Source organism: Malaya genurostris, chromosome 1 (genome assembly GCF_030247185.1).
Source record: "Malaya genurostris strain Urasoe2022 chromosome 1, Malgen_1.1, whole genome shotgun sequence".
In the NCBI taxonomy this organism is placed as follows: Eukaryota; Metazoa; Arthropoda; class Insecta; order Diptera; family Culicidae; genus Malaya; species Malaya genurostris.
Window position 1 is genome coordinate 95,451,593 of NC_080570.1, and position 25,732 is coordinate 95,477,324.

Consider the following 25,732-nt stretch of genomic DNA (forward strand, 5'->3'; position numbering starts at 1 on the left):
TTAACGCCAAGGTGTACGAGGAAGAATGTTTGAAGAAGAGAATGCTGCCACTGTACAGAAAGCATAAGGCTCTTCCTCTCTTCTGACCGGATTTGGCTTCGTGGAAAAGGACATCAACATACCGAACTGCCCGGATCTTCGGCCAATTGAAAGGTATTGGGCAATTGTCAAGCGGCACTTTCGGAAGGAAGGTACAGTGTCCCAAAACATGTAGGAGTTCAAACAAGCTAGAGAACTACCACCAGGAAAGTCACAAAAGTAACTGTGCAAACTTTATTGAAGAATGTCAAGTCCAAAGTGCGAGCGTTTCACAGAAACTAGGATTTTCTTCAATATAATCAGTGAAATGCGTAAGAATGTAATTTTTCTACAATATATCGAAAACTGATATCAAAATATGTTTTTTTTCGCTTTTTTATTCAATAATCAATGTTGCTAACTACTTTTAGATACACTCCTTATACGAACCATGCTCGATACAGGTTCGTTCTTCGAATAATTCGTTCTAGCAAACTGGGGAACAACAAAAGGGTTATTCCGGAGAGTTCTACGTCTGATATTTATATGGAGTTGTGCGAGAAGGCTGGAGCAGTCGATGTTTCCCAGAATCAAATCGGAAACAAACATTGCTTTCGAAACATTGCGTCGATCACTAAACAACTGAAGTCCAACTAGATTACATCTAATTTCGTATCTGGGAAGGTTGGTAATAAGGTGACCACACAACTGCAGAACACTCGAGACGCTCTGTGTCTGCAGTTGTGTGACCAGGGCAATATATAATGCTTTCAAGCAGTGTATGTTACTGAATGATTTTGTCATTCGGAAGATGAATCCGAGTTGTTTGGATGCCTTAGAAACGATGTATGATATATGATCGCAAAAAGTTAATTTGCTATCAAGTAGGACTCCAAGATCTTTAATGCAGCTTACTCTATTTAGCTCGGTCCCAAGAATGACGACTGAACGTTATGATAGAACACTTTGAAGCATTAAGTACCTGACACCAATTTCCGAAAATATCAAGTTGTTGTTGAAGAAATTTAGCATCGCTTTGCCTATCAATTTTTAAAAACAGTTTGAAGTCGTCTACATACGAGAGCTTCAAGCACTTCAGGGAAAGATTAACGTCGTTGATCGATTGATGTAAAGCAGGAACAGAAGAGGTCCAAGACTACCTTGTGGCACACCAGAGGTAATGAAAAACGAATTAGAAACAGTGTTACCAATTTTTACCGACATTTTGCGGTTGACGATATAGGAATTTATCCAGTCTAAAAATCTACCATGGAATCCAAGGCGGTTGAGTTTCGCTAGAGCGATATTATGATTGATCTTGTCGAAAGCAGTTGATAAATCGGTATAGATAGAGTCAGTTTGATGACCCTTCTCCATCTCAGAAATGATGTGCGATGTGTAACAAACGAGATTTGTGTTTGTTGAACGCTTGGGAACGAATCCATGTTGGTCGGTACATATGTACTGTGAGCTACAACGGTGCATGAAATCCATGACAATCAGTTCAGATAATTTAGAAGGTGCACTTTATGACGCAATACAACGATAGTTAGAGACATGATTCATGATTTGACAGACAGGCAACGGATTTTTACCTCTCTTCTTACCTACCACACTTTTTCACTCTACACCTTGGTGAAATTAGTTCCTCCGTCCCTGGATGACAATATTTTTCTTTATCAATCCACATGTGCTTTTGCATGAATATTCTTCAGTGTTTTTTCCTTAAAAAATAATTTAATTGCCGTCGTTTGTGACAGTTTGAGGTTTCAATAACTCATTACCCTTTAATTTCGGAGCTGCAAATCGGATCGAAAAAGAAAATTGTTTGAAACCTTAAAAAAATCTTATACATCTAAACGTGTGACAATTGATTAAGCATGCCAAGAGATGTCGAAGTGAGTTCCGATTTGGAGTTTTGGACACTATTTACGAAGTTTGGTTTTGGAGCGGTTAGTGGAATGAAACTAAACCGTCTTAAAAATGAATGATAAGATCCTTTTGGATTCCACTATGAAAAAAAAAAACTATTTTGTTATGCTATTAACGTAACAGTGAACACACAGATACCGGTATTTCGAACGCTATTTGCATTCATCATCAGTGTCTTATAAGTTGTAACAGACTTATAAGACACTGATGATGAATGCAAATAGCGTTCGAATCAATCTTCTATGACGGTTTGAATTTGAAAAACTCATAATCCTGTAATTCCAGATTCGGAAGATAGAAACCGAAATTCGAAATCCGGTGTAACCAGTTGAAATTAGCTAAGAGTTTGTAAGCGATTTTATTTGATTCGAAATTTTTGAAAATCGGTGTAGCCATCTTTTAGAAATCGTAGTGCGTTCAACATAAAATTTTTGGATATCTTCCGGGATCGAAAACCAGTAAAACTCGCATAAGTACATTTGCTCATCGACAATCAAAATCCCGATAAACCCGATTAATTTATGTGAAATTGACATTTTACACTCACATTACTCTGTATTACTCTTACACTTACAACACTCTGTATCTGAATTGGAGGTCGAGTCTGATTAAACACAGTATATAGGTGTAAGAAGCGAAATGTATTTCAGAAATTATTGCTATAAGCAGTTTAAATCAAAGCAACGCTTTATCATACAACACTCAAAATTACTACGACTGGAATAGGGTAGCTTATACAAAAATATCGATGTTTTTGTTAAAAATGAAAGAGTTTCTTTCGTTAAAATTGTGTCCGATATTGTCAAAAAACGTTGGTTGTTAAACGACTGGACAATGCGCAATTCAGGCCCCAATGTGGTTCTTAGCCTCTTGTCCAGTAACTCCTATCCGTACCTCCCCGCGGTACTGGCTGGGGTACGAGTAACCATACGAAAGATCGGGTAACCAACCCCGGTGGGACCTTGGTCGTATGCTGACAGGGAAGGGGGGGGGGGGGGTGCTTGCCTTCTCTTTATAGAGAGCGAGCCTACCCGAGCGTCTGTTCCCCATGTTGGGGCGGCTCGAAACAGCGTCTGTTCTCCATGTTAGGAGCGGCTGATTACCGTCCTTGTGTCAGTGTGGGACTCTAAACAGTGCTGACACGATGGCCCTCCGGCAGGAACTTTGTTGGACGGGACAGAAGGTGTGGAAAAGTGGGCATCGAGCGGCTACCTTCTACCAGAACTGTGACACAACCAACGTTCTAGGAACTGGATTTGTAGTGTTGGGCAAGATGCGCCAGCGCGTGGTTGGGTGGCAGCCAATCAGTGATAGAATGTGCGTATTGAAGATCAAGGGCCGTTTCTTCAATTACAACATCTACGTGCACTGTCCACATGAGACGAGACCCGATGACGAGAAGGAAGCATTCTACTCGCAGCTGGAGCAAACCTACGACAGCTGTCCACGGCGGGATGTAAAACTCGTCATCGGCGACATGAATGTTTAGGTAGGCCGGGAGGCAATGTACAGGCCCGTGATCGGGCTGGAGAGCCTGCACGCGGTAACAAACGACAACGGTCAACGATGCGTAAACTTTGCAGCCTCCCGAGAAATGGTAGTTAGAAGCACCTTCTTCCCCCGCAAAGATATCCACAAAGCCACCTGGAGATCACCTGGTCAACATACGGGAAATCAAATCGACCACGTTCTCATCGACGGACGATTCTTCTCCGACGTCATCAATATCCGCAATTACCACAGTGCCAATATTGATTCTGACCACTACCTTGTCGCGGTTCGTATGCGCTCAAAACTATCGACGGTGCACAATACTCGTCGCACAGGAACGCCGGGACTCAATCTCGAGCAGCTACGTAGCATTCGTACTGCAGAGGAATACGCGCAACAACTGGAGCTAGTGCTACCAACGGAAGAGCAGCTTGACGGCGAGCAGCTTGACAGCAGTTGGTCGAAGAGAAGAATGCAGCAAAGGCGAGGATGCTGCAACACCGCACTAGAGCAAACAAGGAACGATACAGACAGGCGCGGATCAGACAGAACACGGTTTTCCGGAAGAAAAAGCGCCACCAGGAAGACCAAGATCGCGAAGCGATGGAACAGCTGTATCGCGCAAATGACACACGGAAGTTCTATGAGAAGGTGAACCTCTCACGTAGAGGCTACACGCCACAGGCCGAAATGTGGTAACCTTCTCATGAACGAACGTGAGGTGATCGGTAGGTGGAAGCAGTACTATGACGAGCATCTGAATGGCGAAGCACAAGATACAGAGAACGGTAAAGGAATCATTCTGGGTGCACGCTCAGCCGACGACAGATTCCCAGCTCCTGATCTTTCGGAGATAAGTGAGGAGATCGGCAAGCTGAGGAACAACAAAGCCGCGGGCAATGACCGAGGGAATACAACGTACCCACGCATCACCTATTCATTGACTTCAAAGCGGCATACGACACAATCGATCGAGAACAGCTATGGCAGATCATGCACGAATACGGTTTCCCGGATAAACTGACGCGATTGGTCAAAGCAACGATGGATAGAGTGATGTGCTACGTCCGAGTATCTGGGATGCTTTCGAGTCCCTTCGAATCTCGGAGATGGCTACGCCAAGGTGATGGACTTTCTTGTATCTTGTTTAATATTGCCCTGGAAGGTATGATTCGAAGAGCGAGGATCGACACGAGTGGCACGATCTTCCGAAAGTCCGTACAACTTTTTGGCTTCGCTGACGATATTGATATTGTGACACGTAACCTTGAGAAGATTATGGAAACCTACATCGGACTGAAAGCTGAAGCTAGGCGTATCGGACTGGCCATAAATGCGTCGAAAACCAAATACATGAAAGGAAGAGGCTCTAGAGAAGAAACACTACGCCTCCCACCACGAATATTGATTGACGGTGACGATATCGAGGTGGTTGACGAGTTCCTGTATTTGGGCTCACTGCACGGAAAGACCTAAATCAGCATTTTGGCGAAAAAATTAGTTGATTTTCTGATTTTAGTTAGTTATTTTTTGAGACAACTAAAAAAATCTTACTTTTGCTAATTTAGATTTTTTAATTCTAATTCCCTTAATAATAATAAAATATTTGTTGAAATGCCTATTTTTTTTAGTTGAATTCACCAATTAAACGTGCTGTCATTTCTTAGCTAAGGCACGCTTCATATCCATTCAACTAATTTTTCAGTTGAATTAGAGAAATAAAACGTTGTTTTCAACCAACATAACTGGTTGAGTTGGTTTCTGCCATTTGCAGCTATATGGCGCTCTGTCACCGAAAAAACGTTAACACCGTAATGACTACTAGCCACTAGATGGCACACGACTACCGAAAAAAATTTCAGTCACGATTATCTTTTCTATATTGGCAGGTATAAATACGATGTTGTATTGGAGAAAAAGACATAAGCGAAACATAAACTTCTTTTTGAAATTTTTTCTTCTCAATTGCTGTTTTGTTCATTCGACTTCGCGAAATTGACTATCTCACTGGAAACTTTGAGCACTCGGAAAACAAAAACCGAATACAAGTAGTACACCGGACAGCGTAGCCGAGAAGGTTGGAAGATACAAAAAACATCATTTGATCTATACAATTAGAGTGCATCATTCGAAACTCACTTCACTATTCCCCGTAAAAACATTATTACGCACAATCGCTTTAAATGCGCACAAATTCTGAATAAATATACTTTCCACTAACAATTTACGTCATTTTTACATATCGGTTTAGAAATTTATATATGGATATATCGTAACACATGCGAAAAACATCTAAACAATTTTCAAGCAGTTTCAACAAGACTGTCCCTTTTAGCTTTTTAATGAATTGTTTTGCTTTGACACTTGTCATGAGTTTTTAGCTAATAAACTTGTTGATAAAACCAATTTCATTTTTGTTTTCTTTGTCCTGTCCTACAGTAATGATGGTGATAGATAAATAGAAACAAATTTTCTGATTTTAATAACAAAATTTGTTGTCAATGAGAATTTCGTACTGGATTTAAATATTGCTGATTTGTGTCCAGAATATTCGCCAACTAAACACATTCTCTAAAAATAAGAGTTTTTTTTCAGCAAAGTAAATTCTCAATTTTAACTAATTTTATAGTTATTTTGGAAATTTTGTTGTTAAAATCAACTAATTCAAAAACAGTAATACGAATTAGGCGCAGAGCTAGAGGTCGTTCCGTGTGATGACCGCCGATAATGACACCAGCAGAGAAATTCATAGACGTATTTTGGCAGGGAATCGTGCGTACTTTGGACTCAGAAAAACCCTCCGATCGAGAAAAGTGTGCCACCGCACGTAATTGACTATCTACAAAACGCTCATTAGACCGGTTGTTCTCTATGGCCACGAGACCTGGACTATGTTGGCAGAGGACCAACGCGCCCTCAGTGTTTTCGAAAGAAAGGTACTGAGGACCATCTATGGCGGAGTGCAGATGGCAGACGGAACGTGGAGACGGCGTATGAATCACGAATTGCAACAGCTGTTAGGAGAACCTCCCATCGTACGGACAGCAAAAATCGGACGTCTACGATGGGCTGGACATGTCATAAGGATGTCGGACGACAGCCCAGTGAAAATGGTTCTTGAATCTAATCCGACAGGTACAAGAAGAAGAGGAGCGCAGCGAGCAAGGTGGATCGATCAAGTGGAGGGTGATCTCAGAAGCATCCATGCCATGAGTGGCTGGCGACGAGCAGCCATGGACCGATTTATGTGGAGACGTATGCTTGATACAGCAAAGGACACCCCAGGCCTATAGCTGTTAGGTAAGGTAAGGATTGTCAAAAAACTGGAAATTATGACATAAAACTTCATATAACTCGAAGAGTAAACATCCGATCTCAAAAGCATTCGAAAGCGTTCAGACCAACGAGGAAACATTTCATTTGCGTCTAGTTTGATTGAAATCGGTTCAGTCATCTCTGAGATCTCGACGGCTATGTTAGCAACCCGCATGCAGACACACACACAAACAGGCACGCCGACATTTGCTCAGTTCGTCGAGCTGAAAATGATGTATTGCAACTTCACATATTAAGCTAAAAAGTAAGTAAAGACAGGGCTGTCATCTAGTAATTTTCTTCGAAAATAATATATGCGACTTAAATACAGAATAATACATTTTATTTGAAATGTTTTGATTCAAAACATGACGGATGCAATTGTTACTAACCATATTCATAAAATTAACAGTTGCAGTACGTATAACAAAAGGATTTGAGCATATTTGAAAATAGGAGTGTTTATCGAAGAAATCAAACTTACAATTCAATATTAGTGTAGTTAATACTCATATTATAGCACGAAATGGAATCATTTATATGGACCTAAATGAATTGTTTCCATTAGAGTAGATAAAAATATTTGTTTCTATGTACATTTCTATCTGTTTGTGTCTAGTCTTGATTAAAGTTGTTGTTGTAGCAGCAATAGATCTAGTATCTCTCTTTCTATTCTAACTGTTTGCGTAATTTTAGTTTTTACTATCTTTCCCTATCTCAGAAACATTTTTAAGTGGGTGAAGGGAATGAAAAGTTTCTGTCAAACTCTTACCCATGAACTGTGTTATTCTTCTTATGATGTTTGATGATTCTCGATGAATATATAAAACATGTAAATACTTCCTAAAAGAGAACTAATTATTCTTTCACTTTCATGCGTAACACAGATATCGGTAGTTTTCTAGTTTTATGTTTATTGTTTCTTTCGTTATACGCTATTATTTATATGGTACATTTTTTTTACATTTCTTTCTGAACCCATCTGCATGTAGAATGGTGCCACTCTAGCGAGTCGGTAACAGAGAGGGAGAATGCAGTTAGCGTCCGAAAGTGATTCGGCAACAAAGAGCTAGGACGGCAGTCTCGGTGCTTTTATTTTTACAACCGGAACGCGCAGTGAAAAGAATGCAAAGCATCACTGGGAAAAGTTCGACGCGGAGAGATGTAAAAAGTACCCACTCAAAATAAATGACAAACCATTGGTTGGCATTTAATGTTTCGGTATGCATGGCTTTTCGGGTGTTCTATTCGCAGTAACTCAGAACGGTTCTGAGGGTTGTGGCTACTTGTGTTATTTTTTGACAAATTCATTTGAATCACACTCGTAAAGGGATGTAGAAACGGCCACTGTTTTACGATCCAATTACAAATTTGCTGTACGCGGGTAATGGAACTGATTTTCCAAGCTTTGAGTTATTGCTCTGCACTGTCAGATTCACAACAGTGGCTTGGGTAGCATTTTGCAAATTCAATGGTTCATGAGCCAATGTTGGCAAATGTATATGCAATTTGCGGTTTGACGGCATCACTGACGGATGTCAGCAATGATTTTCTGAAATTTGTGTTTTATGTTTCGCAGTTAACACGTACGTTATTCGCTTTCGAGTTATAAGCATGCGATGAAAGTTTGTTGGGAATTATATCAACTTAACAAATGATCATACAAGAATCAATTTATGTGTAAAACCTAAGGATCTTCAACTGTAATTCTTAATCTGCGATAGCGACTTTGTTGGTCGCATTATCAAATCCAAATCAGATCGTGTAAGGTCACCTGTATTTGAAGGTATTACAAAACGATAAGGGCAATTCAATGCCAGCCAAAATCTATAAAGACTTTTTGGCTGATTTGGCAAGCTTTCATTCAGACTCTTTGACTGATTTGGCAAGCTTTCATTACATCGTATAAGTGGTACAGTGGTATCGAGTTGAAGAAGTGTCGAAAGGTGACTTGTGATGTGACAGAGACGAGGAGATAGTGGAGCAAAATATCCGTTCAAGTTAGAGAAACATGAGTGGTATTCGAAGAAAAGTTCAAGATTGCATCAAAACCAAATCGGAATAATTTTGTAGCAATCTACACGCCAAATTTTCGTGTTTTGTTTCAGAAAAATGATTTGCAGTAACTAACTTGGTAAAACATTGTTCTCTGTAAATGCAGTAACAAGCCATCGTTTGTTAATTACACCGCAATGTCGAAAATTCTTGTAAAATTCTGTCATTAATTTTTGCATTGGTTCTCTGAAATAATCAGATAGTTATTTACTAATTTTCAGTAAAATTTTTACAGCGGTGAATTGCTGGAACGTCTGCTAACAGGTTTTACTGAAATTCCAGCTAAATTTCACTGACACTCGGTAATGGTATTTTAATATGTAAGAAAAAAGTAAAGTGTAGCAAACTCAATATGGTTATTTCGTTAACAAAGTTCCAAATAAATCAGTTTTTTTTTATCCAGATATTGAGTGATTCAAGCTTTTGTAAGTTTTTGTTTGATTTGGTTCCAATTTTTCTTGGATATTCTTCATGACAAAAAAGGACAGTATTATAGGTATTTGACGAGTAGTGATTAGTGACATTTCCGATTGCCTGTGTATCAATGCGAAGAATAAGAATATGTATGAATAAACAGATGTCCTGGGTTGGCGGTTCAATGCATAGGACGCTGGTCTTACAAGCCAGTTGTCGTATGTTCGAGCCCCGACCTGGAAGGATTCTTAGTGTCAGTAGGATCCATAGTACTAGCCATGCAATGATTCTGTACACTAAGAATCGGCTACGAAGTCTGTTGAAACAGAAAGGCACAAAAGGAATGTAATGCCAGGACTTTGCTTATGAATAAACAGAAAAAAATTGCTGCTTTGTATCTATTTTCGTCTTGTATTTATTTTATTTACTATCGCAAGAGTGTCCAAAAAAAAACCGATAAACCGAAAGTTGCCAACGTTGATTTGAAAGCTTATAGACATCCTTTATGGCATTTACTCGTAAGACCCACTCTAATATTGTAAAGGTTACGAACGGCAATCTATTAATCTTCAAACAATCACTATTCATTAAACCCGTCCCGAAAATGCTAATTTTGTTACAGATTTTGAGAAATATCGATGAGTCGGAAGTCGCCTTCCTTTATTTTGAAATTACTTCCACAATTATTTTCCAACATGTACTCATCAGTCCCGTTCCAAAAACATCCGTTTTGTTGAGGTTGGGAGAAATATCGATGAACCGGAAGTTGCCGTATTGAATTTTGAAACGGGATCAACCATAGTTTTCGACATCCACTCATCAAACCCTTCTTATTAAAAAAAACCTCAACAAATAAGACTATTTGAAAATGATCAAAATTCCTTGAACATTTTCAAATAGTCTTAACGGTTTGTTAGATTGATTTGGTGTTTCGGCAATGTTTTTGGTATCTATTGGGACTATTTGGAGAAAGTATACACTCAAATGTTGTGTTTTATTTTGTTTTGAATATAAAAACCGAAAATCAATATCCTCAGAAAAAGGTGTTATTTATAATTTTTTATTATTTTGTATGTTGTAGCTGATAACTGATGAATTTTCTTGCCCTAAAGCTTAAGATGGAGAAATGATGGAACAAAAAGTTATAGTCTTTGAAATATGACTATATTTTTGAAAAAGTTTCTAAACTTTTTGTTTACATATTTTTCGACCCGATTTTATGACAGAACGTAAAATTTGTAATCGAAATGGTAATGGAAAAAATTTTGAAAATGCCGGTATCCGGTACCGGTACAGTAAGATTTAATTTATTGATTACTGGGAATCTAGAGCATTCAGACGTTTCTTAATGTTTCTTCTTCTTGAGTTAATGTTTCTTTAGTTTTTTACTTCTATTCATGTAGTAATTCATTTCTATAGTAATTCAATATGGTATTAGGTTATGTCAAGTAACACATGGGCTGGAAAGTCCCGGGCACATAGATGGCGCTAGTTTTATTGCAGTCACCTTTTTAATACTAACTTTTAAAAGACAGCTGTCAAAATTTCATGGTTGCTGACTTCAAACGTGGTCTTAGAGACACCGATGATGCAGATGCGTAAATATAAAAAAAAATCCACAAAATCGTTTTGAATGATCAAAAAGTGAGTTTAGCTGACATCGTAAAGATATCAAAAGAACGTGTTGGCTTTATGTTGCATGAGCATTAGACTATGAGAGAGCTCTGTTCAAAGTGGGTTTGCTCACTGTTGACCAAAAACGAGAACGTATTGATGACTCTGAGCAGTGTTTGGCCATGTTTAAACGTAACAAGCCGGAATTTTTACGTCGATATGTGACAATGGATGAAACATGGATTCATCACTTCACTTCGGAATCAAAACGATCGTCATCTGAGTGGACAGCAACTGGTAAATCTCGTCCGAAGCACCAGAAAGCACAACAATCGACTGGAAAGGTTATGGCCTCGGTATTTTAGGATGTGCGTGGCTATCTCGAGAAAAGAAATACTATTAACAGTGAATATTATATAGAGTGTTTGGATCGTTTGAAGGCTGAAATTGCCAAAAAACGACCGCATATGGCAAAGAAAAAATTATTGTTTCACGCAACGTGTCACGAGTCAATCAAAACAAGGCAAAAGATAAATCGTTCTACAAAAGTGGTATTGAAATGATAGAGCGGCACTGGAATGATTGTGTTGCTCTTGATGGAGATTACGTTGAGGAATAAAGTTAATTTTGAACCAAAAAAATCGTGTTCTCTCTGTTCTACTTGTTTCTCAATTTTTCGAAATAGAACAATTTTCATAAATTATACTTAAGAGACTACTTTTTGTACCAATTTTTTCTCGATCTTGAACCTTTGTATATAAACTTTATCAGTTGATAGCTGAAAATATTAAAACATTAAATAATCAAAAAATATGTTTTTTGGAGAAAATTGACTTTTTGGTTTTATTTTCTGAACAAAATAAAAACACAACATTTCTGTTCACAGTGTATAATTTCTTCATATAGTCCCAATAGTTACTTGAACCAAGCCGAAATCACTGAATCAATCCAACAAACCATTTATGATATTCAGTCTTTTGAAAATTCTCAAGGAATTTTTGCAAATAGATTATGCAAATTGGCTTCTTTAGTCATGAAGATGACTTATGCAAAATTTGAGACGAATCTAAAAACTCAAAACTCAATCGACCTTCGATTTTATCTAGGCTTTTAATGTAGATATAATTTCAGTTTTCATCGGAATTCTTAGAGTCGGTTTCTGCTGTAAGAATCAAGCACCTTTAAAGAATTGTAATTTTCTGAAAAGTTTGATATCATCGTTTCACTAACTTCTGCTTCAAATTTGCATGAGATCTGAAGGAATCTATAAATTCTAACCAGTGAGCAGATTTTTGAGTATGTGCTTGTATGTAAACAAAACACAATAATATATTATTATTATCATTTTCATCGACAGCAAGTGATTCCAACCGGAAACTTACATCGAAAAATAATTCGAAACTCCATAACAACGGATTATGGTTTTCCTCATACTTGAGTTAAAAAGGAAGAGCTAAAGACTTTTGCGATAAAAAAAAAAAATCTGAATTTATTTTCTACGAATATAACAGAATTTGATTTGTAACTATGACGGCATGAGTTGTGAAATTAAAAATAATTTTGTGCCTTTAGTTGTGTAATCCATTTCATGGTAAAAAAACTCATTTAAAAAAAAGCCGTGCTAGTATGCTGAATGGGAGTAAATATAACAATTATACGCATTTTATGAACGGTTCAGAAAACCGCAAAAACGAACTTTATCCGATGTACATCGGATAACTTTTCTCATTTAACTGTCGTCAGAAGCCTGATACTTTACCTGAGAAGTAAAATCGCTGGCATTTTCCAGTGCCACTCTTTGTTGGCTGATAATACTGAATTTTCCTTCACCGCATGAGTGGGACAATAAGTGAAGGACATTGTGGAAATTTCCTCAGGCAAATCGGAATAGCAATGTGGTCATTCTCGAGTTCTCTACGTGGCTGCGAGGCTGAAACTCTGACCTGCACATGGACGCCCTGCTGTTAGACCGCGGCAACGACGATGGTGATACAATTGTCCAGTATGTGTACAGAAAAAACAATACCCCTTCCATCGTAGTGCACCGAGCAAACTGCTAACAATGTTACCAACATTATATTGTATGCTGTTTCCGCATAGGGTAAAGTTGTCATTTGTGGATATTTGGTCCAAAGCCTAATCGAATATTGGATAAGCATTATTGTTATTTGGAAATTAAAATTTGTATGTAATATTTCAATTGATCAAGCTTGCTAGATACGAGAGCTCGGAAGATATTATATAAGTGCTTTTAAATATAAGGATGAACCATATTCAGTTCCATAAATGGCTGTAACTAATTTGTTTACCCTATAAGGGTTGGCTCGGTTGATGGTTGCTCGAGATTCGTTTTACTGGCTTAACATGCACGTATTTCGAATACCCAGCTCCAATAATGAAATTGAAATGCTTTTATTGTTTTTTTTTTTCATAATCGTGATGTGGGTAATTTCAGTGAACAAGAATGTGGATCAAATATCACTTCTTTCATGCATTGTTTGAAGGTTACCATACCTTTTATTCAGTAAGCAGAGCATTTATGTCTTTCAAATAATTCATAACTGGCTTCGAAACCAATTTGATCGTACTCGCAATATTCAATTCTAGAATTCAAGAATTTTTTCCAACAAAAATTAGCTAAAAATAGTTCCACTAGAGAAAATCTTTCGGAAATATCCAGAACAACATCACATAATGTTATGAAAGTATTTCAAGCATGAACAATCAAATAATAGACTTAATGGAAGCTGTTTCGGGAGTTGTTCTATAAGGCTTGCTTACGCAAATGAAGTGTCAAAATGTACAGTTTCGCAAAATCTATAGAATCATATCTTACGAATCAAATAAAAGTAGTTCAAAGAGAACGGTGATATATAGAGTGATGGGATAAGCGATGCTTTTCACGTAACCCACCTGGGTTCTATCCCAAATCACTGCTTTCTGGTCCTAAGATTCGAATGACCTTGCGGTTAATACGTCTATAATTGAAAAAAAAATCGTTCACTTTCAAAACAAATTATCTGAATCATTTCGAGCATCCCACAGGACTCTCATCTATACACTATTCATTTCATTCATCCATACCCTAAACTGCCCATACTCGCATATCAGTCCCATATCGATTTTCGCCAATATTGAGTTAGCTTGAGGAATGCAAACTATCCTCAATATACTCTCAGAAATTGCAATAAAAGTTGAGGTCATGTCTGTCCCATATGTGAAGTACCCGCATATCAGTCCCATTCAGTGTAAATTTCAATAATTCCATTTGTTGCAATATTGGAATAGCAAAGGTGTATTATCGATGTTTCATGTAATAATACCATAATTTAGCATTAGGTAGCACAATAAATCAAAAAATTCTAAAATAAAATTTTAATCGTCTTTTTCTCGACATGCCGATTTTCCATATGGGTAGTAAAGTACTTACACAATATTGATTAGATATTTTTCTCAAATACGAAGAAACAGCGAAATTTCCACTTGTTGATGTGCATAGCAACTACCTGTGCGGCATTATCGAGCTGAACAGAGTGCCGGTCGCACAGTGCTCCAAAACAGGAAAAAGACGGTCAAAAGTCTGTACTGACTTTCACTGATTTTTAAGAACTAACGTGTCTTCGAAGAAGTTTTACAAGATTATATTACGCTTCTTTTGAAAGTGGTACCTCAACTTTTGTTAAGGGGGTAGCACCAATTTTGAATAAAAATAATTTTGAATAATTCATTTTGAAGAAAAAAATATTTGAAGCATTTTTGCTGAATATATAAATAGTGTAAAAAATTTTTGTTTTGAGATATATTCACTTTATTTTAAACACAATTTTTTTGGATTTATCTACGTACAATCTACCTCTATTACCTAAGTATCTACTACAAAGTGCGCGTAAACACGCATAAACATGCTTATGCTTGCACGCGCAACTTAAACAAATTGTTGGGATTTTTATTTTGTTTACTTTTTGACAACTAACAATATTATAAAAAATCTAAGTGGATTCTTTTAGTCCTTTTCAAAGTGGCTTTTAAATATTGAAAATCCGAAAAATTATCAAAAGTTCAATACATATTTACGAAGAGATTTCATTTTTAAACGTGTAAATAAATTGAGTTGTCGCGAAGTAACACGTTTTTTTAAGATGATATATTGATCGGTGACGCTCACTTAGAGATGTGCGAAGCAGCTCATACCGGTGAGCAGCTCCGAACCGATCAGCTCACTAAAGGGTTTCGATTCAATGAATCAGCTCATCAGCTCATTTAAATTGAACTGAAGGTTTGTTTTGAGCGCCGTTTTTTTTTTTTCATATGCATGATCGAAATCATTGATGCACAAAGAACTATGCTGTGCGAACTAACTTGTTTGCGAATTATTATTATGTCATATTTGAGAATATCTGCAAAAGTGGCATCCCTGAATGTACCTTAGCCTACTGAGTGAGAGGTAAGATTTCTTATTGGCAACGGCTCATTCAATCTGTTGAAGAAGGATAAATACACATTTGGAAAAACGAACAAAAGCTCATGCACACATTTCTTTTCATTTATAACTCGCTCTTCAAGAGCCGAAAATCCGTTCAGCTTGTAGCTTGTTTCCACCTTACCAGCAGGGATGCGAGGTCATTTTTTAAAAAATCTGTGATCAAGCCAAAAACCTGTCTGTGCAAAATCTGTGCACGTTTCCCCGTTTCCATCATAACTAATCCGAATCATTTTGGTAAGCAAAAAAAAGGTCTCACTATTTCGTAACGCTCTGTAATTTTTGGTGCTAAACTGTGATCAATTTCAAAAATCTGTGATCGATTTCAGAATCTGTGTAAATCTGTGACCATTTTCAGAAATCTGTGAAAATCTGTGCCACTTTTTAAATCTGTGTAAAAGGTTGAAAATCTGTGGAACACAGATTAATCTAAATCATCCCTGCTTACCAGTGCGGTGAAGTGGTGAGCTGTGGTTCTTTTAAAAAGAGCTGTGAGCTATCAGCTCTTTTTAAAGATTCGATTCACTAGAATAGCTCAGGAACGAATTGCCTATCTCTACGCTCACTGCAAAAGTGAGTTACAGAAATAGCAGACGCGTCACGCCCTCCGTTTTTGGTTTCAGCATGGCCATAGTGAAAATGAGTCACACGAAAAAAATTCAGGATATTCTTATTATAAAATGAATTGGATTAGGAATATAATTTCCTAAAAGTACTGTAAAAGTTTGCTGCATTAAGTTGCATATCTCGCTTCGGTACAAGGTTTCCTAGGTAAAAATAGGTAAAATGATGTATAACTTTTTCACAAAAGAATAAACCTATGCATTACCTTCTACAAAATTAAGGGATTTTATATTTTCTACAATTATTCCAAACAAAATAAGTAAAAAAATAACTTGAAACAAGTTATGATTAGAAAACTAGTTTTAAGGGGGTTGTCATAATTCAATAACTAAAACTAACTTTGGAATGGCCTAAAAAAAGTTCCATCGAATTCCACTTAGAATTTTTTTATAGTATTGGGTATATCTTTTCCTATAAATTTTGTAAAAATCAGCTGCATAAAGTTGCATATTTCGCTTCGGTGTAAGGTTTTATCATAGGTAAAAAAAGGTCAAATGTTGTAGAAATTTGCCAGGAAACAACAAACCTATGCACTACCTTCAACAAAAATATGGATTTTTTTATTTTCTTCAATTATTCCAAACAAAGTATGCAAAAAAAATAACTTGAAACAAGTTATGAATAAAAAAGTTGATTTTAAGGGGGTTGCCACAAAAACGCTTTGTATATCCGAAACGGTGCGAGCTACATTTTTGGTATATTTGACAAAGTAAATTATTTTTAATAGTTCTAAAAGTTTGCGAAGAAAAAAAATTTCTATCTCTTCAGAAAAAAAAGTTATGATTATATTTTTTGTCAAAGTAGGCCATGAACAATTAGGGATAGAATCAAATTACGCGGTATATATTTGTAAAAAATTTCTTAAAAGCAACTATATGCACTAAAAGAACGGTTTGGCAGCTACTGATTTATGTCCACGTGGGGTCGGTGGGTCGGTTCGATTCTTAATCGTGAACACACTTTTTTAAGAGTGAAATTCGAATGAAATCCGTGAACTTATGGTTGCGAAACTTTCGTCTCTGTTAGAGGAAACCATGATAGTGGCTTAGAAAACAAGGAATACTAGACATTGCTCGTTATTAATTGAAACTTGAACCTCCGATTATCTTATACATATAGTTATATCTACTCAAATCGATGCGTGGAACAATTTCTAAACAGTAAGTGTAATGTAATTGTAAACTGATTAAAATAGGTTGTGCAGTAGATGTTCAAAATCTGACCCCTGTTTGTTAAACTGTTATTATTTGAATTGTAAAGAATTCGAATGTATGTAGGTAAACGTAAGGTAGAGTTAAACGATAAAATTTATGTCCGGTTGTGTTGATATACAGCTTGATCACATATCCGTTTACAAGAACAATTGATTTATTGTTGATTTCACATGCTACCAGAGTTTTCGAATTCTGTTTGACCATATTCGTAAATGCATTTCCCGAACACCATTCTACATTTGTGGTCGCCACCAACGATACAATGAATGACCATTCAAAAACAGATTAAAATTCAGAGTGAGCAGAAATTTCTGGAATGTCCTTTGTAGTTGGAATCATTGGGTCTGCATTTTCGACAGTTGGGACATTTATGTACGCCACTAAAATGTACTATGAGCTGTGAATTTTGTATTTTCTCCCTTTCCTGCTCAAAAAAAGAGTCCATTGAATGGAAAATATGGTCTTACTCGAACACACTGTACGCATCGTTAAATGTACAGTAATGAAGCTGTCGTCTTTGTCATCGTCGTCACCATCTATCGATGGCATTATCCTGGTGCATGCTCGGTTTTTGCGAATTATGATTATTGGAAGTATTACGATTGTGGTGTTGCTGCCCAGCGTTGCTGTGTGGTTGGGGCACTTGATTACTGATACCATAACCGCCAGGGTAAGCTGGTCTAGGTCGGAGGACTCCCAAATCACTATTGGCCGAAGTACTGCTGTCGACATCGAAACAACTACTAGCGCTACTACTGCTGCTTGGGTTTCGGGACAGCGGCTTTGATTTCCGTGGATTTAGTATATCCATATGGAGGACATCCTGCTGTGAACGTCGGTTCCGTTGTTGATGATGGATTGGAGAGCTGTCTGATTCGTTCGGTCCGTCTAGTACCGAGGTTGAAATAGTGTACGTGAGACGTTCATCACTATCGTCCTGTTCGAATGAGTATGAATAGCGATGATGAGCAGAACTACTGCTGCTTTGGTGGGGCGGATGCTGTCGGTAATGGTGGTGATGTCCGTGCAGATGTTGACCTCGCCGGACACGGCAATAATAGAGATGGAACAAACCGAACGAAATTAGCATACCGAGTGTGGCCCCAACCACAATGAATAGACCGTAATGAGAGCCACCATTTGACACTGGGCGTACATCATTCCATTCTTGTGGTAGAATTTTTGACGACGTTTCCACGGACGTGGCAGGAATTCCTTCGTTACTACTGCTGCCGGTACCGAAAGCGGTTCTGGATGCAGAATAACTAGCATTGGGTACGTGCATGGAATGATGGAACGGTTTGAAATTCGCGTTTTTCAACGATGCCAAATAGATACTGTCGTAGATAGAAAATTTGCTTCGCCGATGTGCGTTATTTCCATGCTCATGGCCAAAACCGAAGTTATCCCGCAAAAGGTCTGCGGGTTCGGTGTCAAAATTATCGCGAAATTCATCATCGTGTAGTTGATCACGGTTAAATTTTAATTTCATCTTCATGTGATTTACATTCTTGCGGGACTTTGTTGCATTGTAACGTACTGGGAACAGCTTCTGTTTGATATTGGGTTTACTGATGGTGGTTTTAATCTCATGTGCTGGGGACTTTGGATGCACCACGGTGTGAGTAGCATTTTGTTCCAAACTGTCTTTGGTACCAGCATTTGTTTGTTCTGTGTCATCCTGATGAGGGCTGGCGCTACTGCTGACAGAGAACACGTTTGTTGTCTTTATGTCCATTGCTACTGTCAACAGTGGTACCCCAGTCGGCCAGTTGGTCACAGTATCATATTTTTCTTCGGTCGGTCTGAGCGAGGGTTCCGCTACCAGTATTGCTGGCAACGTGGGTCCCATTGCTGCTGTCAATGTTATTTCTGCCAATTTGTCATCCGTACTTGCCCTGCCAGTTGGGTGCGGACTCGTTTCCACTGATTCCATCAAATCAGCTTGAATTAAGCTATTTTTGTTGGCATTATTCTTTTGGTGCGGAATTGTTGCGCTGCTATCATTTGCTTCGTCACGTTCGCTTCCAGTTACATTAACAATCGGTGTTATTGCTGTTAAATTGACGACTTTGTTCACAGTTGAACTAGCCGCTGATTTTTCATCGTTTGCTGGATTACGACTCGCTTGCTTGATTTTCAATTCAATTTTCGTGGGTGACTTTTTCGTTGGTGTGATGCTGTCATCTTTTTTTATAGCTTTCACTTTATTTGATTTAACATCTTCTGGCGTGTTATTATTAAGACTCAGTTGCATTAATTTCGTCAACGTTTGCGATGGTTGTTGGGGTACTGTTGTAAAATTGTTCAAATCGGTCGTATTCAAATTTTTATTTATGTTGGCCTTCTTTTCCACACTGATAATAACAGCTTTGGAATCCTTCTTGACTGCTTTGTCTTCAAACTGGTGCGGCGTGTTACTGGTTGGATGCGCTATAGAAGGCTCAGCCTCTGAGATCATTAAATTCTTCAATAAACTCTTCTCGGTGGTGCTACCCGGCTTATCATTCATCATGTCCGTTCCTACAGCGGAGAATGTTTCGGTCGTTATCGGTGGGCCGATTTTATCGCCTTGTAATGGAGGCTTCACGGTAGTTTGATCGCTTTTAAGGCGATTTGGAGCGTTCAGGTTAATTAAATTTTCATTTCGGCACTTTGATTTAAATAAAGCTATTTTGTTCACCATTTTCGACGGCTTTTTTTCTTTCTTCCTTTTACAGTTACTGTCCCGCTTGAGCCCAGTAGTAAATCTTCCGAAAATATCAAACTCATTCCCACTGTCATCACTGTCATGGAAGTTCCTATCTTCAAATAGCATCTCGTCGCGACACGGTTTAGCCCACTCAGCGATGCCCAGCAAGTCAGCACATCTAACCGGATTGTTTTCCAGCAGAAAGTCTCTCAGGTTTGGCGATGTTTTCACCACCGATTGACTCAGCCCCTTCAGGTCATTACGTTTTACGTTCAGCACGACTAGACCTAATAGTGGCAGCTCCGGTAGGTAAGCAATCCTATTTCCGGCTAAATTGAGAGTTCTTAGATTTTTTAGATTCCTAAATACACTTGGTTGTAATTCATAAATTTCATTGTTTTGCAGATATAGATAGACCAGATTCGACGGAAGACTTATCGGTACCCGTGATAAACGATTGCGGTCCAGGAAGAGAGTTGACAATAGCTCCAGTCGACCAAGCGCATCGTCCTCGATGTCCGATATCAGATTGTCTGATAGAACCAATTGTTGGAGCAATGGGTAGCTGTCGAGGTCGCCACATCGAATTACCTGAAAGTGGATAAAAGGACAATAGAAGAGAAAGAGAAGAGAGGTTAACAAAACATCAGGTATTTTTCCGCTTGGCAGATTCGCCGAGAGGTTGTCTTTAATAAAGTAGTGGGTGGAATGTTGACTTTTTCTACCTATTTCATTTGGAATGAGACGGTATTATTTATTGGCAGACGTTTGACTAGCTTGTGAAACTTTTTTTGTGAGAGGAAATGTTTTTAAAAACCAAATTTTTCACTCTTTTAAGATCATTGTGAAACGAATAATTTGCAACTGATAAGCATTTTTTGTATATATGTATATTTTAGTCAAACATTAAACCAAGTTGGGTAATTCAATGTTTTGGTTACTAAAAGATAAAAATCCGGTTATGGCTCGAAGTACTCTGACACACTTAAGTGAAGGGTCGGAGGAGAAAAATTCATCAGGTTAAATATATTTTCTTCTGCACCTTTTTACCCAACTCTTTTCGGCAAAAGCTTGCGGTAAAAAGGAGGGTAGAAAAGGAGCTGGGATTTCCATTATAATCCTTGTGGGCGTTTTTCTTGAATGTCTTGCATACAGGGTTTAGATTAGTTGATCAAAAGCTTAATTTAATTTAGCCTTCGCAGAAAAGTGGACATGCATTGATTACGAAGTTTAGAGTGGACTTTTTGCGGTATTGTGTAGGTAGGAAAAAGTAGAAGTGGTGAATGGAGTGGTACGTTGGATTTTTTTGTTTCTCCAGCCTGACTTAAATATACAGAGATTAAGTATTATTGTGATAATACTCTAACAATAAGTGATTGTTTCGTTTCAAGTAAGAATGATATTGAATTTTTAAAATAAGGCAGTCTTTATGATGTATATCCATTTGCTTGGGTAATAAAGATGTAGATATTTTTTAATTATAAAAAGGATTGAAAATCGGAGATAAAAGTTGTTATAGATAGCTACAACAACTAGGTATGTGTACCTTGCATAAATTTGGGAGTTAAAAAATGAGCTTTTTCCCCTTCAAATTATCAATATCTAACAATGCTATGTAGAATGCACTATTGTTTGTCCTTCTCTTCCTAAGAGAGTCGATGACGATTAAACCATGTGCATCCAAATATACTGAAGCCATAACCTTCCAAGCTGACTGTTGTGTCTTTGGACGCTTCTGGAGTGGTTCACTAGCTGCAGTCCACTTAGATGATGATCGTTTTGATTCTGTAGTGAAGGATCATCATCCATTGTCACATATCGGCGAAAAATCTGAATTGAGTTCTCTATTGATGCTTTCTAGTTTTGAAAATGTCTAGTTTCGTAGCATCAGAACAAGCAAATTGGGCTTTTCATTTGTTTCGAAATTTTCAAAAACAGTCAGTCTTTGCCTCAGTTGTTCAATTTTATAATACATGATATGTGAAATGTGAAAACATAATAATGCTATTGAAGTGATAAAGTTCTCATTTGCGAACAAACCGCGTCAAGTATAAAGTTCATGTACAGTTCCAGGTGAAGGGTGAGAGTCAAGAAGCCATAGAGCCACAGTCGCTATGGGTTCGAATACAAACAATAAAAAAAATCAGACTGGTGCAACAAAACCATACAATATAAAAATAATTCGCCTTTAATAGCACTAGTCGTGATATTCATGTATCTCTGTTAAATATGAAATATTTGAAAAGGGTATTTGAATTTTATTTATAACGCATTATTTAAGCTCTCTTCCTTAATAAAAGTGATTTGTAAAACTATAGCAAACATTATTATTAGAACCAAATCACCTAATGGCAAAGCTTAACATTATTTTGTTTGAAATAATAGTTTAAATATCACAAATAATAACTAAATCAGCATGAGAAAATAACAACAACAAAGCAAATTCTGTCATTGTAATATCAAACCAAGAGTAAAATATTTCTAGAAGACAAATTTTTCAGAGTTATTTTAAGATTCAGAATAGAATACTGTTATGAACATTTCCCATATTTAATTCTGAGGCAGTTTATTAAGTTGCTTTTCATTCGAAGATGAAACAATTCGATCAGTTACTTACAGATTACTCAACTCAAGTGAAATATTTCATGAATAATAAAATGAGATGCATTAACTAATATTGATGTTAAACAGTTATTATATCTTTCGATGAAATATCAAAAAATATCAAGTATTGAAATAACAACCTAGAAATAACATGTCCTGATATGATGATAAAATTTGCCACTTACATCTATCCAGGTTTTATAATCTACAATTGTAATATAGTAACATTTTTCCATAGCTTTCGAACGGACAGAAATTTTTTTTATGCAACAATTGACAGTTTTGCTATCCTCCTTTGACTAGAAGTATCATCTTCATTCAATATTTCTCGTAATTAAACTGTTTTGGTCTTCCACTTTTTCATTTATTACATAAAAATTAGTGATGGACAAAACAGTTCATTTCGAAGAACCATTCAGAACTTGCCAGGTCTACCGTTCATTTGTTCTTCCGAAATTTTGTAGGTCTCGGCGAAAACCATACGAAAGCAAATAATTATATTTCGTCGGTAACAAACTCTTCAATGGTGTATGAAATGATTTTTTTGCGTGTATTTAAAGGAGCCTTTTGTGCACTTACTCAGAGGTCGCTGAATGTATACAATTTCTACTGCATTCTTACAAACTACGACCAGATTGCCCATAAAAATCATTATTATTGAACCGTTTAAGCTCGGGTACCTCTAAAAACGTGTTTTTGAAAATGAATTTCACTTTTTGTTTGAACAGCATTTCAAAATTATACTTTTTACAAATTAAAATTCGAATATTAAACAAATTCATACAAAATTTTTTTCGTTCTATTTTTGATTTGTTGGTGGGTGTCATCATTACTTCGTAACCAAATATCGGAAAGTAAAAAGCAAAACAGTTTCATATGTATACAATACAACCGAATTGGTTATGTTCGGAACTATAGAATGAAAAATTTCTAGCAAAAAAAAAAACAATTTTTGCACTTTTAATTGTTACTCACTATTTAAATAACATTCAATATTTTTGATTATAGTTCCGACCAGGGAGAGGGGCATATCGTAAAATGCCGTTTTTTTCATTTTGATACGTAACACAATAGTTTTGAAATACGAGTGACACCCGGTTTAGAAAAAAAAATCGACAAAGTTTTTATTCGCGACTAATCGTGCCTGGGCGCGCACCTTTCACCTTTTTATCGACCAACTTCTCGGTTGCGTATACGTTCGAGACTAATCAATGCATTTCACAAATCACCACTTTCTGCTACATTCTGCTAAATTCGAGATTTTTAACACGATGAAAAAATATTGTTCGTTCAATGACTTATATTAAATATGTTTGTAAGATATTATACTAACCAAACAAAATAAATCAAAGCTCGTTCACACCAAATGTTCATTATCAATACATTTGTATCTTAATGCTCACTTTATACCGGTATACTTGGTAAATGTTGTGAAAAAAATTGACTAAAAATCCTAACACAAAATAACAGAAGTGCAGGATTTGGCTTGGTTCGTTTGATTTCGATTAATTGGATTAATCGAAATAGAACAGGGGAGATCAGACTTTCAGTTCCGAAAATGATGATTAAAAATGTCCAACTTTCATCAGTGGCGTACCGAGGAAATTTGGCAAAATAAGAGATTTGCCGCCCCCATCGTCGTTGGTTGAGCAAAACAAAAAACAAAACTGAATTTTATCTCCGGAAAGATGACTTGGTCGAGCAAACAAAAAGTCCCAAGGATTAGTGCTAGTGATTTTCTTAAACTAAGTTTGAAATGAATGGTTGGTTTATCCGGATTGCAAAAAATTTTGCGGCATATTCAGACCTACAAAATTGAGCAGAATAAAACTGGCGATCCGCTTGAGTTTTGGCAATTTTAGAGTAAAAGCTTTTATGGATCAAGAGTATACCAAGTTAACTTGTGTTGGTAATTTGTGTATTACGTACATTTTATTTGGTACGAATGCCATAGATCTGTGTATTCATATATGCAGTGCACCGAGTTTTTCAAAGTGGATTGCACGATTGATTTTCAAACAATCTTTTTTAACAATAATTTATTCTCAAATGAATGTTAAGCTTGACATCTTGGATGAAATATCACTTTTGATCAATTTTTCACCAACGTTCAACGGAAAATTGCTTACATTTTATGAATGTAAATTTTAATTCCCTAATAAAAAAGTTAGCAACAGTACTTCAATGCATTCGTATTAGATTGCGCTACACAAAATAAACAAAATTAAATATTTTCTGTTACAAAAGTAGTTTGCCGGAAAAATAAATAGTTATACGACAACATTCCATATCCGTTGCCTTTCGCGTGTTAAATTAAAGGTTCCGTTTTTGTGGGTTTACTTATAGAAGGTAGGTACGTAAAACTTTATATCGCAATAATTTCTGCAAGAGGAAATCCATATAGGAATGTGTTTGTTACTAATCAAATGTGTCAGTGGAAGTAAGCTGAAACTGAAATAATTTTTCTCGAGAAGTTTTAAGGAAAACGGAAGATTTTTGCTCTCTTGAATTGCAATTTTAAGCAGTATGAACCGATTGGTTTATTTTTCTACCATATGAAAGATTTATTGAGTAAAATCAGGAAAAGAAGCGCCGGAATTTGTGTTTACGCACACATTGTTGGCATTACTCATACGCTTGCAAAGAGTCTTGCTCCTTAAGTATTCAATCAGTTGTTTCTTTTCATCGTGCTAACCAGTCACGTACCCAGAGGGGGGGCCCGAGGGGCCCTGGCCCCTTCCGAAATCAAATACGATATATAATTATTTAGAAGATCTCAGACATTTGTTACAGAAATAACAATACAGTTAACGTAAAGAAATGTAATACAATAACAGTTCCAGTGGAAAAGTTTAAAGTGTCTGTTAAAAACACCCGTCAAAGGCACTCCGAAAATTAGGTACATAAGCAGTAACCATACAGTAACATTATTTATTATTTATCTTTGGGCCCCTCCCGAAACGAAATCCTGGGTGCGGGCCTGGTGCTAACTATTCGTTTCAATCCCATGCCTTTTAGATTACACCTCTACTACTTTCGCCTTCAACTCGTCGGTGCAAATTTGTTCATATTAAGCTGCATGTGCTCCATCACAGTTCAACATGAACCACTAATGTAACACGTCAATGAACGTAATTATTTATTTTTAAGTTTCGCTCGACTTATCAGTGCATTAGCAGTTAGCTGAACTGTTAATGTCACCTAACGGTTCAACACGCTAAGCAGAGATAAAGTATCTGATTTCTGCAGAACACCTCTAGTTGTGCACCGAGTGCAATG

General features: G+C 37.0%; 1 protein-coding gene across 3 annotated transcripts in view; it reads right to left on the reverse strand.

The window, feature by feature from the left end:
- Nucleotides 1-13,150: 13,150 nt before the first annotated feature.
- LOC131425143 (uncharacterized) overlaps nucleotides 13,151-25,732 on the reverse strand; it is a 149,518-nt gene continuing 136,936 nt past the window's right edge. For all 3 annotated transcript variants that reach the window (XM_058586763.1, XM_058586766.1, XM_058586764.1), the window contains one exon: nucleotides 13,151-20,440. In XM_058586763.1, the coding sequence (XP_058442746.1) occupies nucleotides 17,687-20,440 (2,754 nt within the window). In that variant the 3' untranslated portion in view covers nucleotides 13,151-17,686. The remainder of the gene's footprint in view (nucleotides 20,441-25,732) is intronic.